This window comes from Ranitomeya imitator, chromosome 2 (assembly GCF_032444005.1).
Source record: "Ranitomeya imitator isolate aRanImi1 chromosome 2, aRanImi1.pri, whole genome shotgun sequence".
In the NCBI taxonomy this organism is placed as follows: domain Eukaryota; kingdom Metazoa; phylum Chordata; class Amphibia; order Anura; family Dendrobatidae; genus Ranitomeya; species Ranitomeya imitator.
Window position 1 is genome coordinate 76,547,294 of NC_091283.1, and position 13,651 is coordinate 76,560,944.

Sequence of the window (13,651 nt, forward strand, 5' to 3'; positions counted from 1 at the left end):
ACTCAGGAGAAACTGGACAACAACTTTTGTGGTCCAATTTCTCCTGTAACCCTTGGGAAAATAAAAAATTCTGGGCTAAAAAATTATTTTTGAGGAAAGAAAACGTATTTATTATTTTCACGGCTCTGCGTTATAAACTTCTGTAAAGCACTTGGGGGTTGAAAGTGCTCACCACACATCTAGATAAGTTCCTTTGGGGGTCTAGTTTCCAAAATGGGGTCACTTGTGGGGGGTTTCTACTGTTTAGGCACACCAGGGGCTCTGCAAACGCAACGTGACGCCTGCAGACCATTCCATCAAAGTCTGCATTTCAAAAGTCACTACTTCCCTTCTGAGCACCCACGTGTGCCCAAACAGTGGTTTACCCCCACACATGGGGTATCAGCGTACTCAGGTGAAACTGGACAACAACTTTTGTGGTCAAATTTCTCCTGTTACCCTTGGGAAAATAAAAAATTGCGGGCTAAAATTCATTTTTGAGAAAATAATTTTTTTATTTTATTTTCATGGCTCTGCGTTATAAACTTCTGTGAAGCACTTGAGGGTTCAAAGTGCTCACTACACATCTAGATTAGTTCCTTTGGGGGTCTAGTTTCCAAAATGGGGTAATTTGTGGGGGATCTCCAATGTTTAGGCACACAGGGGCTCTCCAAACGCGACATGGTGTCCGCTAATGATTGGAGATAATTTTCCATTTAAAAAGCCAAATGGCGTGCCTTCCCTTCTGAGCCCTGCCGTGCGCCCAAACAGTGGTTTACCCCCACATATGGGGTATCTGCATACTCAGGACAAACTGGACAACAACATTTGTGGTCCAATTTCTCCTATTACCATTGGCAAAATAGGAAATTCCAGGCTAAAAAATCATTTTTGAGAAAAGAAAAATTATTTTCTATTTTCATGGCTCTGCATTATAAACTTCTGTGAAGCACCTGGGGGTTTAAAGTGCTCAGTATGCATCTAGGTAAGTTCCTTGGGGGGTCTAGTTTCCAAAATGGGGTCACTTGTGGGGGAGCTCCATTGCATAGGCACACAGGGGCTCTCCAAATGCGACATGGTGTCCGCTAACAATTGGAGCTAATTTTCCATTCAAAAAGTTAAAAGGCGCGCCTTCCCTTCCGAGCCCTGCCGTGTGCCCAAACAGTGGTTTACCCCCACATATGAGGTATCGGCGTACTCGGGAGAAATTGCTCAACAAATTTTAGGATCCATTTTATCCTGTTGCCCATGTGAAAATGAAAAAATTGAGGCGAAAATAAATTTTTTGTTAAAAAAAAAGTACTTTTTCATTTTTACGGATCAATTTGTGAAGCACCTGAGGGTTTAAAGTGCTCACTAGGCATCTAGATAAGTTCCTTGGGGGGTCCAGTTTCCAAAATGGGGTCACTTGTGGGGGAGCTCCAATGTTTAAGCACATAGGGTCTCTCCAAGCGCGACATGGTGTCCGCTAACGATGGAGATAATTTTTCATTCAAAAAGTCAAATGGCGCTCCTTCCCTTCCGAGCCTTACCATGTGCCCAAACAGTGGTTTACCCCCACATGTGAAGTATCGGTGTACTCAGGAGAAATTGCCAAACAAATTTTAGGATCCATTTTATCCTGTTGTCCATGTGAAAATGAAAAAATTGAGGCTAAAAAACTTTTTTTGTGAAAAAAAAGTACTTTTTCATTTTTACGGATCAATTTGTGAAGAATCTGGGGGTTTAAAGGGCTCACTATGCATCTAGATAAGTTCCTTGGGGCGTCTAGTTTCCAAAATGGGGTCACTTGTGGGGGAGCTCCAATTTTTAGGCACACGGGGGCTCTCCAAATGTGACATGGTGTCCGCTAAAGAGTGCAGCCAATTTTTCATTCAAAAAGTCAAATGGCGCTCCTTCCCTTCCAAGCCCTGCCGTGCGCCCAAACAGTGGTTTACCCCCACATATGAGGTATCAGCGTACTCAGGACAAATTGGACAACAACTTACGTGGTTCAGTTTCTCCTTTTACCATTGGGAAAATAAAAAAATTGTTGCTGAAAAATCATTTTTGTGACTAAAAAGTTAAATGTTCATTTTTTCCTTCCATGTTGCTTCTGCTGCTGTGAAGCACCTGAAGGGTTAATAAACTTCTTGAATGTGGTTTTGTGCACCTTGAGGGGTGCAGTTTTTAGAATGGTGTCACTTTTGGGTATTTTCAGCCATATAGACCCCTCAAACTGACTTCAAATGTGAGGTGGTCCCTAAAAAAAATGGTTTTGTAAATTTCGTTGTAAAAATGAGAAATCGCTGGTCAAATTTTAACCCTTATAACTTCCTAGCAAAAAAAAATTTTGTTTCCAAAATTGTGCTGATGTAAAGTAGACGTGTGGGAAATGTTATTTATTAACTATTTTGTGTCACATAACTCTCTGGTTTAACAGAATAAAAATTCAAAATGTGAAAATTGCGAAATTTTCAAAATTTTCGCCAAATTTCCGTTTTTATTACAAATAAACACAGAATTTATTGACCTAAATTTACCACTAACATGAAGCCCAATATGTCACGAAAAAACAATCTCAGAACCGCTAGGATCCATTGAAGCGTTCCTGAGTTATTACCTCATAAAGGGACACTGGTCAGAATTGCAAAAAACGGCAAGGTCTTTAAGGTCAAAATAGGCTGGGTCATGAAGGGGTTAAAGGTAGAGGGATAATGTTTGTATGTATCTGCTTATTTACAGGAGCTGCATTATAAGAGCCGTTACTGGCATGATGCCTGCTTCCGCTGTGCCAAGTGCTACCATCCTTTGGCCAACGAACAGTTTATTTTCAAAGACAATAAAATTATGTGTTCTAAATGTGCCACCCGGGAGGACGCCGTGCGCTGCACCGGATGCCACAAGCTGATCGAGTCCGGTAAATGCACAACACACAGTGCGGTCTATTAGAGTTGAAAATCCTATGCAGCGTAATCTAGATTAGCTTTCAATATTTATACGCAAAGTACATTATACACTGTTCCTCAAGGAACCTTGGATTTGTAACAAATTTATGAACTGCATGTGGTCCCCACAGGAATACCATCCCCACAGGGAAACATGGTGGTGTCGGCATCATGCTGTGGGGATGTTTTTCTGCAGCAGTGACAGGGAAATTGGCCCGAGTTGAAGGGAAGATGGGGGGTGTGAAATACAGGGGTATTATGGAGCAAAACCTGTTTGTCTGTTAGAGTGAAATTCCAAGTTGTTCAAAATGAAGGGAGCTGAATTCTTTCGCAAGCCATTGTATTTCACTTAACTTTCTACTTCAGCTTTAGCACAGTTCATCTAGATCCTCCAGATTCATAAAAATAATGCCAGAACAGTAGATCTACTGGTAGATTGTCACCTTTAGAAAGTCCTGCTGAAATCCTTGCTGTCTCTAATGATTTATAAGACCAGGCATAATGCCAAGTGTGCATCACACAAACAACCATGCCCTACAAATCGGAAAAGGTGCCTTTGATTCAGATAGGAGCCAGCTTGCAGGGTTCCTGTCCACCGAATATTATTTATTTATATAGCACCATGGATTCCATGGTGCTGTACATGAGAATGGGTTACATACAAATTACAGATATCACTTACAGTAAACAAACTAACAATGACAGACTGATACAGAGGGGCAAGGACCCTGCCCTTGCGGGTTTACAATCTACGGGATTATGGGGAAGGAGACAGTTGGTGGGGGTTGCATTAGCTCTGATGGTGTTGAGGTGGCAGCGTGGTCATTACAGGTTGTAGGCTTTTTTTTTTGAAGAGATGGGTTTTCAGGTTCCGTCTGAAGGATCCAAATGTGGTGGATAACCAGACCTGTTGGGGCACAGAATTCCAGAGGATGGGGGATATTCGGGAGAAATCTTGGAGGCGGTTGGGTGAGGAGCGAATAAGTGTGGAGGAGAGAAGGAGGTCTTGGGAGGGCCAGAGATTACGTGAGGGAAGATATTGGGAGATTAGTTCAGAAATAAAAGGAGCAGAAAGGTTATGGATGGCTTTGTAGGCAAATATTAGTAGTTTAAACGGGATACGCTGGGAAACTGGGAGCCAGTGAAGGGATTTGCAAAGAGGGGAAGCAGGAGTGTAGCGAGGAGAGAGATTAATTAGTTGGGCAGCAGAGTTAAGGATGGACTGGAGGGGGTGTGAGAGTGTTAGAAGGTAGGCCACAGAGGAGGATGTTGCAGTAGTCGTGGCAGGAGATGATTAGGGCATGCACAAGTATTTTGGTAGAGTGAGGGATAAGGAAAGGACGAATCCTGGAAATATTTTGAGCTGGAGGTGGCGAGAGCTGGGATGTGCGGTTTGAAGGACAGAGCAGAGTCAAGGGTTACTCAAAGGTAGCGGATTTTCCGGGACAGGGGAAAGTGTGATTCCATTTATTGTAATAGATCAGATACAGAAAATATGCAAGATGGAGGAAAGATAATTAGTTCAGATTTGTCCACATTGAGCTTGAGGAAGCGAGAGGAGGAGGATATGGCTGATAGACACTCCAGGATTCTGGACAGCAGAGAGGTGACATCTGGGCCAGAGAGGTAGATCTGAGTGTCATCAGCATATAGATGGTACTGGAAGCAAATAAGACTTTGAATTGCCCCAGGCCAAGGGTATAGATTGAGAAGAGAAGGGGTCCTAGGACAGAGCCTTGAGGGACACCAACAGAGAGGGGGCGAGATGAGGAGGTAGTGTGGGAGTAGGAAACGCTAAATGTGCGGTTGGAAAGGTATGAGGAGATCCAGGATCGGCAAGGTCTTTGACACCAAAGGAAGAGAGGATCTGTAGTATGAGGCAGTGGTCAACTGTGTCAAAGGCAGAGGATAGGTCTAGAAGGAGGATTATAGAGAATTGTCTGTTAGCTTTGGCTGTAAGTAAGTCATTCGTAAGTTTAGTCAGGGCAGTCTTAGTGGAATAGTGGGGATGGAAGCCAGATTGTAGGTTGTCGAAGAGCGAGTTAGATGCAAAGTGAGAGGAAAGTTCAGTGTGGACGTGCTGCTCAAGAAGTCTGGAAGCAAAGATATCGGACGATAGCTGGACATAGCGACCCGGTCAAGGGATGGCTTTTTGAGGATAGGTGTGATTGTGGCATGTTTGAAAGCAGAGCGGAAAGTACCAACAGTTAGTAATAGGTTGAAGAGATGGGTTAGGGATGGGATAAGTGTGATAGTGAGGTTGGTGAGGAGGTGGGATGGGGTCAAGTGCACAAGTGATGAGGTGTGATTTGGAGAGAAGATGAGCAAGCTGTCCTTCAGTGATTTTGGAGAGGGAAGTTATGGGGTTAGGGCATTGGTCTGGTCTACACAGGGGTTGTGGTGGTCAGACAATCAAGACTTGTCTTGTGTGTTCTATCTTATTTTTGAAGTGTGTGGCAAAGTCCTCTGCAAAAATTAGGGAAGTCGGAGGGGGCAGTGGTGTGCAGAGGAGGGTGTTAAGTGTTGAACTTGGGGTTGTGGGATAAGGAGGATACGAAGTATGTAAAGTAGGCCTGTTTAGCATAGGTGAGAGCTGATTTGAATGCGGTGAAGTCATCATGTGAAGAGTGATGAGGGAATATATTCGTTACTCAGGTGGTCTCCGAGTATTTGTGAGTGCTTGGAGATTTAGGTTTTTGTCTCTGTAGCTGCATGATTTGCGGCTGCTAGCCAGGCTGAGTACATGTGGGGGTTGCCTGGTTGTTATGGAATTCCCACATGTATTTAAGCTGTCTAGCAGCCGCAAATCATGCAGCTACAGAGATGGACACAATCTCCGAGCACTCACAAATATTTGGAGACCATCCAAGCATGCTCGGGAAAAACCCGAGCAATGAGTATACTCGCTCATCACTACTTGTTAATGGGTTTTCTTACAACGTCGCTCTGCAATTCTGGATACTTGCCGAAACTTTTTAGTGTTATTGTGCCAGGGTTGGCTATTGATTTGTCATGCTCTGCTATGCATGACAGGGGTGACAAGAGTCGATGGCAGATGCAAGAGTGGCATTGTAGAAACTAGTGGCAGTGTCGTGAAGATATGGAGGACAGTGGTAGAATAGTCAGTGTGAGTGTTGAGGTGTGCGAGGTTTCTGCATGTTGGTGGACATGGGTGACAGGTGAGGAGGACAATGATGAGAACGTGAGTAGATGGTGGTCATAGGGAGAGGGGCGGTTGTGAAGTTAGATAGGGAGCAGAGATGGGTGAAGACTAATGTGTGTGTGTGTGTGTGTGTGTGTGTGTGTGTGTGTGTGTGTGGGTGGCTGAGGAAGACCACCGAGTAAGTCCAAAAGATGAAGCGAGTGACTGGCAGGAGTTTGGAGGCTGCTGACTGGTGGGTGTCAATGAGGATGTTGAATTCACCCATGATGATGGTGGGAGTGTAAGCAGAAAGTGAAGGAGCCAGGTGGAGAACTGGTCAATAAAGGCAGTGGTCGGGCCCGGAGGTCGGTATTAGACAGGCACTAGGAGGTTGCAAGGAAAGTAGGTGTGGATAGAGTGGACTTCAAAAGAGAGGATAAGGGAGGGTAGAGGTAGGATTGGATTAAATGTATGTTGGAAGAAAGGAGAAAGGCCACTCCTCCACCATGTCTGTTGCCAGGGCGAGGAGAGAAGTGGAGGCTGCCGTAACATAGCACAGCAAGGGAGACTGTCGGAGGGTTTCAGCCATGTTTCTCCCATCTTCAACCTATCACTAACTTCTGGCACCTTCCCCTCTGCATTCAAACATGCCACAATCACGCCTATCCTTAAAAAGCCAACCCTCGATCCAGCTGCTATGTCCAGCTATCGCCCAATATCGCTGCTCCCATTTGCTTCCAAACTCCTGGAGCAGCACGTCCATGCTGAACTCTCCTCTCACCTAACTTGTTGTACGACAATCTACAATCTGGTTTCCGCCCCCATCACTCAACTGAGACTGCCCTGACCAAAATCACTAACGACCTACTTACCGCCAAAGCTACTGGACAATACTCTGTACTCCTCCTTCTAGACCTGTCCTCTGCTTTCGACACAGTTGACCACTGCCTCCTACTGCAGATGCTTTCCTCCTTTGGCATCAAAGACCTCGCCCTATCCTGGATCGCCTCGTACCTTTCCAACCGCACATTCAGCGTCTCCCACTCCCATACTACCTCCTCATCCCACCCTCTCTCTGTTGGAGTCCCCCAAGGCTCTGTTCTTGGACCCCTACTCTTCTCAATCTATACACTTGGCTTGGGACAACTCAAAGTCCCATGGATTCCAGTAACACCTCTATGCTGACAACACTCAGATCTACCTCTCTGGCCCAGACGTCACCGCTCTGCTGTCCAGAATCCCAGAGTGCCTATCAGCCATATCCTCCTTCTTCTCCTCTCGCTTCCTCAAACTCAATGTGGACAAATCTGAACTCATCATCTTTCCTCCATCCCACAAATCTTCCTTACTTGACCTATCTATCGCAGTCAATGACATCATGCTTTCCCCTGTACCCGAAGTCCGCTGCCTCGGAGTAACCTTCGACTCTGCCCTGTCCTTCAAACCACACATCCAAGATCTTTCCACCTCCTATCGCCTCCAGCTCAAAAACATCTCCAGGATCCGTCCTTTCCTCAACCCCCAATCTACTAAAATGCTTGTGCACGCCCTCATCATTTCCCGCCTTGACTACTGCAACATCCTTTTCTGTGGCCTCCCTGCTAACACCCTTGCACCTCTCCAGTCCATCCTTAACTCTGCTGCCCAACTAATCCATCTCTCTCCTCCGCTTCCCCCCTCTGCAAATCTCTTCACTGGCTCCCATTCCCTCAGCGTATCCAGTTCAAATTGCTAATACTGACCTACAAAGCCATCCACAACCTGTCACCTCCATATATCTCTGAACTAATCTCTCGATATCTTCCCTCACGTGACCTCCGGTCCTCCCAAGACCTCCTTCTCTCCTCCACACTTATTCGCCCCTCATCCAATCGCCTCCAAGACTTCTCCCGAATATCCCCCATCCTCTGGAACTCTCTGCCCCAACACGTCCGACTATCAACCACAGTCGGATCCTTCAGACGGAACCTGAAAACTCATCTCTTCAGGAAAGCCTACAGCCTGCACTGACACCGCTGCTGCCTCATCACTATCGAAGCTACCGCCTCACCAACACCGGAGCTACCGCCTCACCAACACTGGAGCTCCTGCAACCCTCAACCTACTGTCTCCTTCCCCATAATCCTGTAGAATGTAAGCCCGCAAGGGCAGGGTCCTCGCCCCTCTGTATCAGTCCGTCATTGTTAGTTTGTTTACTGTATGTGATATTTGTAACTTGTATGTAACCCCTTCTCATGTACAGCACCATGGAATCAATGGTGCTATATAAATAAATAATAATAATAATAATAATGTTTCGGTGAGGGCCAGGAATAAAAAATTATGAGAGGTAAAGAGGTTGTGAATTACATGGAGTTTATTGCAGATGGAGTGGGCATTCCAGAGAGAGGGGGCAGGGTGGTGGGTGTCAAGGGCAGGGATTTGAAGTGGGTGTGATTTTGGGTGTTTATATTGAGTTTGGAGCAATAGGAGGGGTAAATACTGGGATGTATGAGCTGTGGTGAGGAGAAGCAGAGAGAGGGAGAGCAGGTGGGAGAAGTAGAGTGGGTGGCCTGCTTTATGTTTTAGTAGGAGAGATGTGATGCTGCGGAGGAGGTCAGGTGGGTAGGCAAGAGGGAAGGAGACATTATTTGTTTTCATGGCGCTGAGGTATGTGGATAGCGAAGCAGAGTGAGGGGTAATGGTGCCAAAACTGTTAGGGCGTATGTCGGCATGTTGAGAGTAATTGTGGATGAAGAGAAAGTAATTTAGTACATTTAGTTAAAGTGGTTAGTCTTACCTTCTGTTCTCTTGTGCTTCTATTTCTGGTAATATTTCTGCTGCAGACTTATGGAGACAGACTTATGGAGACAGACTTAAGGCCCCTTCACATTAAGCGACGCTGCAGCGATACCGACAACGATCCGGATCGCTGCAGCGTCGCTGTTTGGTCGCTGGAGAGCTGTCACACAGACAGCTCTCCAGCGACCAACGATGCCGGTAACCAGGGTAAACATCGGGTAACTAAGCGCAGGGCCGCGCTTAGTAACCCGATGTTTACCCTGGTTACCATCCTAAAAGTAAAAAAACAAACACTACATACTTACCTACCGCTGTCTGTCCCCGGCGCTCTGCTTCTCTGCACTGACTGTGAGCACAGCGGCCGGAAAGCAGAGCGGTGACGTCACCGCTCTGCTTTACGGCTGACCGACGCTCACAGCCAGTGCAGGAGGAGAGCAGAGCGCAGCGCCGGAGACAGACAGCGGTAGGTAAGTATGTAGTGTTTGTTTTTTTACTTTTAGGATGGTAACCAAGGTAAACATCGGGTTACTAAGCGCGGCCCTGCGCTTAGTTACCCGATGTTTACCCTGGTTACCAGTGAAGACATCGCTGGATCGGTGTCACACACGCCGATCCAGCGATGTCAGCGGGAGATCCAGCGACGAAATAAAGTTCTGGACTTTGTTCAGCGACCAACGATCTCCCAGCAGGGGCCTGGTCGTTGGTCGCTGTCACACATAACGATTTCATTAACGATATCGTTGCTATGTCACAAAATGCAACGATATCGTTAACAATATCGTTATGTGTGAAGGTACCTTTAGGATGCTACATTTATAAAAAAAAAAAAAAATAAGTCCACAGGAAATAGGGGGAGGGGCAGCAGGAAGGCTAATCAGACACAGGAGGGGAGAATTAGAAGTCAGAAGGTAAAATGCAAACAGGAGATAGTCAGACCCAAATGGACACAAAGCCAAATGTGTGTTAACTTCAAGGAATTAGGGTGAGAAACATGCAGGAATAAGAAAAAATAACAAAACATAAATGACAGACAACTACAGAGGGAAAGGGGGGTCAGCAAACATGGATGATGCAGACGTAGCCGCTGGACCAGGGTCCTGTGAATCGATTCCTTTGTAATGTTAAGTGTTAATCAGCAAGTCATTAACAAAAGTTGATAGAAATCATCATATAAATTGGGATATTGGTCTCCTTTTGTTACAGGTGGACAGAATGTGGAGTATAAGGGAAGTGCCTGGCATGAGGAATGCTTTACATGCAGCAACTGTAAGCAGTCCATAGGGGCAGGAAGCTTCTTCCCCAAAGGAGCCGATATTTTTTGTGTCAACTGTCATGAGCAAAAGTTTGCCAAACACTGTGTGAAGTGCAAAAATGTGAGTATTCATGTGTCAGTACAACTTGAAACCACGGCACACGTCCATGGGTTGTCTGGTACTGCAGCTAAGCCCCCTCACCAAACACAAAGGAGCCGATTCGCTAAAGCTTTTATGTCAGAGTTCTAAAACTTTTCTTTTTTTTGGGGGGGAGGGGAGGGGGGGTGGTAAAATTCACAAAACTTTTGTGCAATGTGAAATTGTATAAAAAAGTTGCAATTTTTAGCATTTTTACGTTACTTTTGTACCGCTCTGCCAGTATAGGCAGAAAGCTCGTCTAATTCATGATGCGCGGTGTCATTCCTTACTGTAAGAGTTATGGCAAGGTGCACAGAGGCCACATCACTCACCAGACACTCCGGGTTCACTAAGCCTCTCTAGGCTGTGTTCACATGTCCAGTAGTGATCAGCTAGAAAGGATCCAGCAGCAATCCATTAGCAACAAAAGTTGTACACACACAACTTTAAAAAGATTTTTAAATAAATGACCTCTGCTGCATAGGTTTTTTTTTTAAACTTTGAAGTCTACGGAAAATGGATCCGTTAATTAGTCTTCTGTTTTTCTTTCATTTGTAACTATTCTTTTTTCCTGCATACTGGATCTTGTCAGCACAAATAGGATCAGTTACAAATGAAATAAACACAGATGGCTAATTCAGTGATCCATTTACCATAGACTTCAGTGCCCACGGCCCAGTCACTCGGGGAGTCTGGGTCCCACCTCGGTGATGCCGGGTCAGCTTCCAGTTCTGGAGGTTGACGTGACCTCACCGGACATCAGAGGCGGCTGCAGCCGGGGGTCACATGATGGGGATGAGCGGAGAGCGATAGCGCCACTCACAGGCACATTTGGAAACCACAAGGTGTTTGAAGGAAGCCCATCAAAGGATCTCCAAGGATTCTATCGATCTGCCCACTACACATTGTAGTAGACAACCTCTAATATTGCTAAAATAGCTTCCTGCAATGAAATTTGTTAGCAGTAAGTGCAGATTCATCCATTCCTCGGCGTATTAACAGTGTGGGCATTGTTTTCCAGCTGATCACATCTGGAGGGATAACCTATCAAGATCAGCCCTGGCACGGTGATTGTTTTGTGTGTGAAACTTGCAACAAAAAGCTAGCCGGCCAGCGCTTCACTGCTGTTGAGGATCACTACTATTGTGTGGATTGCTACAAGACTTTTGTGGCCAAGAAGTGTTCTGGCTGCAACAACCCAATAACAGGTACAGACTATTAATCTACCATGGGTTTAGCTTTTGGCTTAAAAGTATTATTACCACTGATCCTGAAGATGATGGGTGCTGTGTAGTGATGAGCGAATGTGCTCGGATAACGTCTTATCTGAGCATGCTCGTATATTATGTTCGAGTCCCTGCGGCTGCATGATTTGCAGCTGTTAGACAGCCTGAACACGTGGGGATAGCCTGTTTGTTACACAAGACCCACATGTGGGTATCTTTGGCGTGCTCGATAACCAATGTTCGAGCTGCCACACATGCATGGATTGCCGGTTTGTTAGCCAATCTCTACATGTCTCGTGGCTATTCGACAGCCGCAAAACATGCAGCTGCGGGGACTCGAACATACAGTATCTTTGGCGTACCCGAACACTATTAGCACACGAGCAAGCTCGGATAACACCTTATCAAAGCACGCTTCATCATCATCATCACTAGTGACGAGCGAGTGTACTCGTTGCTCCGGTTTTCCCGAGCACGCTCCATTGGTCTCTGAGTATTTGTGACTGCTCGGAGATTTAGTTTTCGTTGCCCAGCTGCATGCTTTGTGGCTGCTAGACAGCTTGATTACATGTGGGGATTCCCTAGCAACCAGGCAACCCCCACATGTACTCAGGCTGGCTAGCAGCTGTAAATCATGTGACTCTGTCAACAAAAACAATCTCCGAGCAGTTACAAATATTCAGAGATCACCCGAGCAACGAGTACACTCGCTCATCACTAGTCATCACTAATAAAAGTCAAACCAGAATCCGTTTGCAAACATGCTGTTCCTGCGAGTTGCCCCAGAAATAGAGGAGCAGAAACTGCCGCTTTCTACTACCCTCCCAAAAAAGCTGTGTCAGACATTAAATGATGTCAAATTCTAGATAATAGCACTGACAACCTACCATGACAGCGACATGTTAATAGAACCTTCTTCTCTTGCAGGATTTGGAAAAGGATCCAATGTGGTGAATTATGAAGGGCATTGTTGGCACGAGTATTGCTTCAATTGTAAGAAGTGCTCTCTGTCCTTGGCTAACAAGCGTTTTGTACGTCAGGATGAGCAGATCTACTGTCCTGACTGTGCCAAGAAGCTTTAAGAGGGTGACCAGACACAGATTCGCATTGATAAAATTCACAATTAGGAAATTAAATTACTATTATGAATATGCATGACAGCTGACGTTGTTAAATGAGCTCATTATGAAATAAGTGAACAGACAATGTATATCCTAATCATTCTATATATGCATGCTCAAATCTCTTAGTTACAGTTAAAAAAAAAAGTTATGCATGTTTAAAAGAAAAAAAAAACAAGCTTTGTGCTAGCTGTGTGTAACTTGTGGCTTTCCATCTATTGAGAAACTAGAAATTCCAACACGGCCGGACACTTGGAGATTAAAAAAAATTTCTTTTTGGGGGCAAAACAATACCTCTTTTGTTCTAGGCCATGTCTAGTATTGCATCTCATCCTCATTCAAGTGAATGGGACTGGGCTGCAATACCAGACACTGCCATTGAAGCGGAGTGGTGCTATTTCAGAGGGGAAAGCAGACAGCTTTATAATCCTGAACAAGAGCTGGCGAGACCCAGGCGGCACATACTGTTCTGTTCAGCAATGTATGCACATGTTATACTGATGGCAATGTAACTCATTACAGTAGAGGTGTAGGATTGATGACAAACCTGTAGAATACATATGTAATTGGATATATATGATGGTCGCAGCTCTGGCCACACATCGTACTAGCACGCCTGCTATTGATACATGTATGAATAAACACATTAAAGCCTTGACTTCTGTGTTGCCTGCACCATCTCTTATTATAGGATGACATGGACACCACGTAACCTGCACTAGGGAAATGCTTTAAAGCAGCGTTCCCCAACTCCAGGCCTGAAGGCCCACTAACAGGTCATGTTTTCAGAATTTCCTTTGTATTGCAGCGGGGATGCAATTATCACCTGGGCAATACTAAGGAAATCCTGAAAACATGACCTGTTGGTGGGCCTTGAGGACTGGAGTTGGGGAACACTGGTTTAAAGGGAACTGGTCACAAGCAGCTAATTATAAATCTTATTATAATCCCCCTGCTTCCAAATTTTCCATTTTTTTGCATTATTGAAATCTGCCATATGGTACCAGAGATATAGGTCCTTTTTATTTAGTTCTGATTTTTTTAGGACATTGCTCATAGGGTAATAATGGGCAGCACTGTGGCT

General features: G+C 45.2%; 1 protein-coding gene across 3 annotated transcripts in view; it reads left to right on the forward strand.

Annotated features, from left to right (window-relative positions):
• The window catches only part of FHL1 (four and a half LIM domains 1), a 130,729-nt gene extending 117,504 nt beyond the window's left edge, over window positions 1-13,225 (forward strand). For all 3 annotated transcript variants that reach the window (XM_069746984.1, XM_069746985.1, XM_069746983.1), the window contains exons 3-6: window positions 2,704-2,878; window positions 10,033-10,202; window positions 11,242-11,428; window positions 12,374-13,225. In XM_069746984.1, coding sequence (XP_069603085.1) covers window positions 2,704-2,878; window positions 10,033-10,202; window positions 11,242-11,428; window positions 12,374-12,528 — 687 coding nt within the window. In that variant the 3' untranslated portion in view covers window positions 12,529-13,225. The remainder of the gene's footprint in view (window positions 1-2,703; window positions 2,879-10,032; window positions 10,203-11,241; window positions 11,429-12,373) is intronic.
• Window positions 13,226-13,651: the final 426 nt, after the last annotated feature.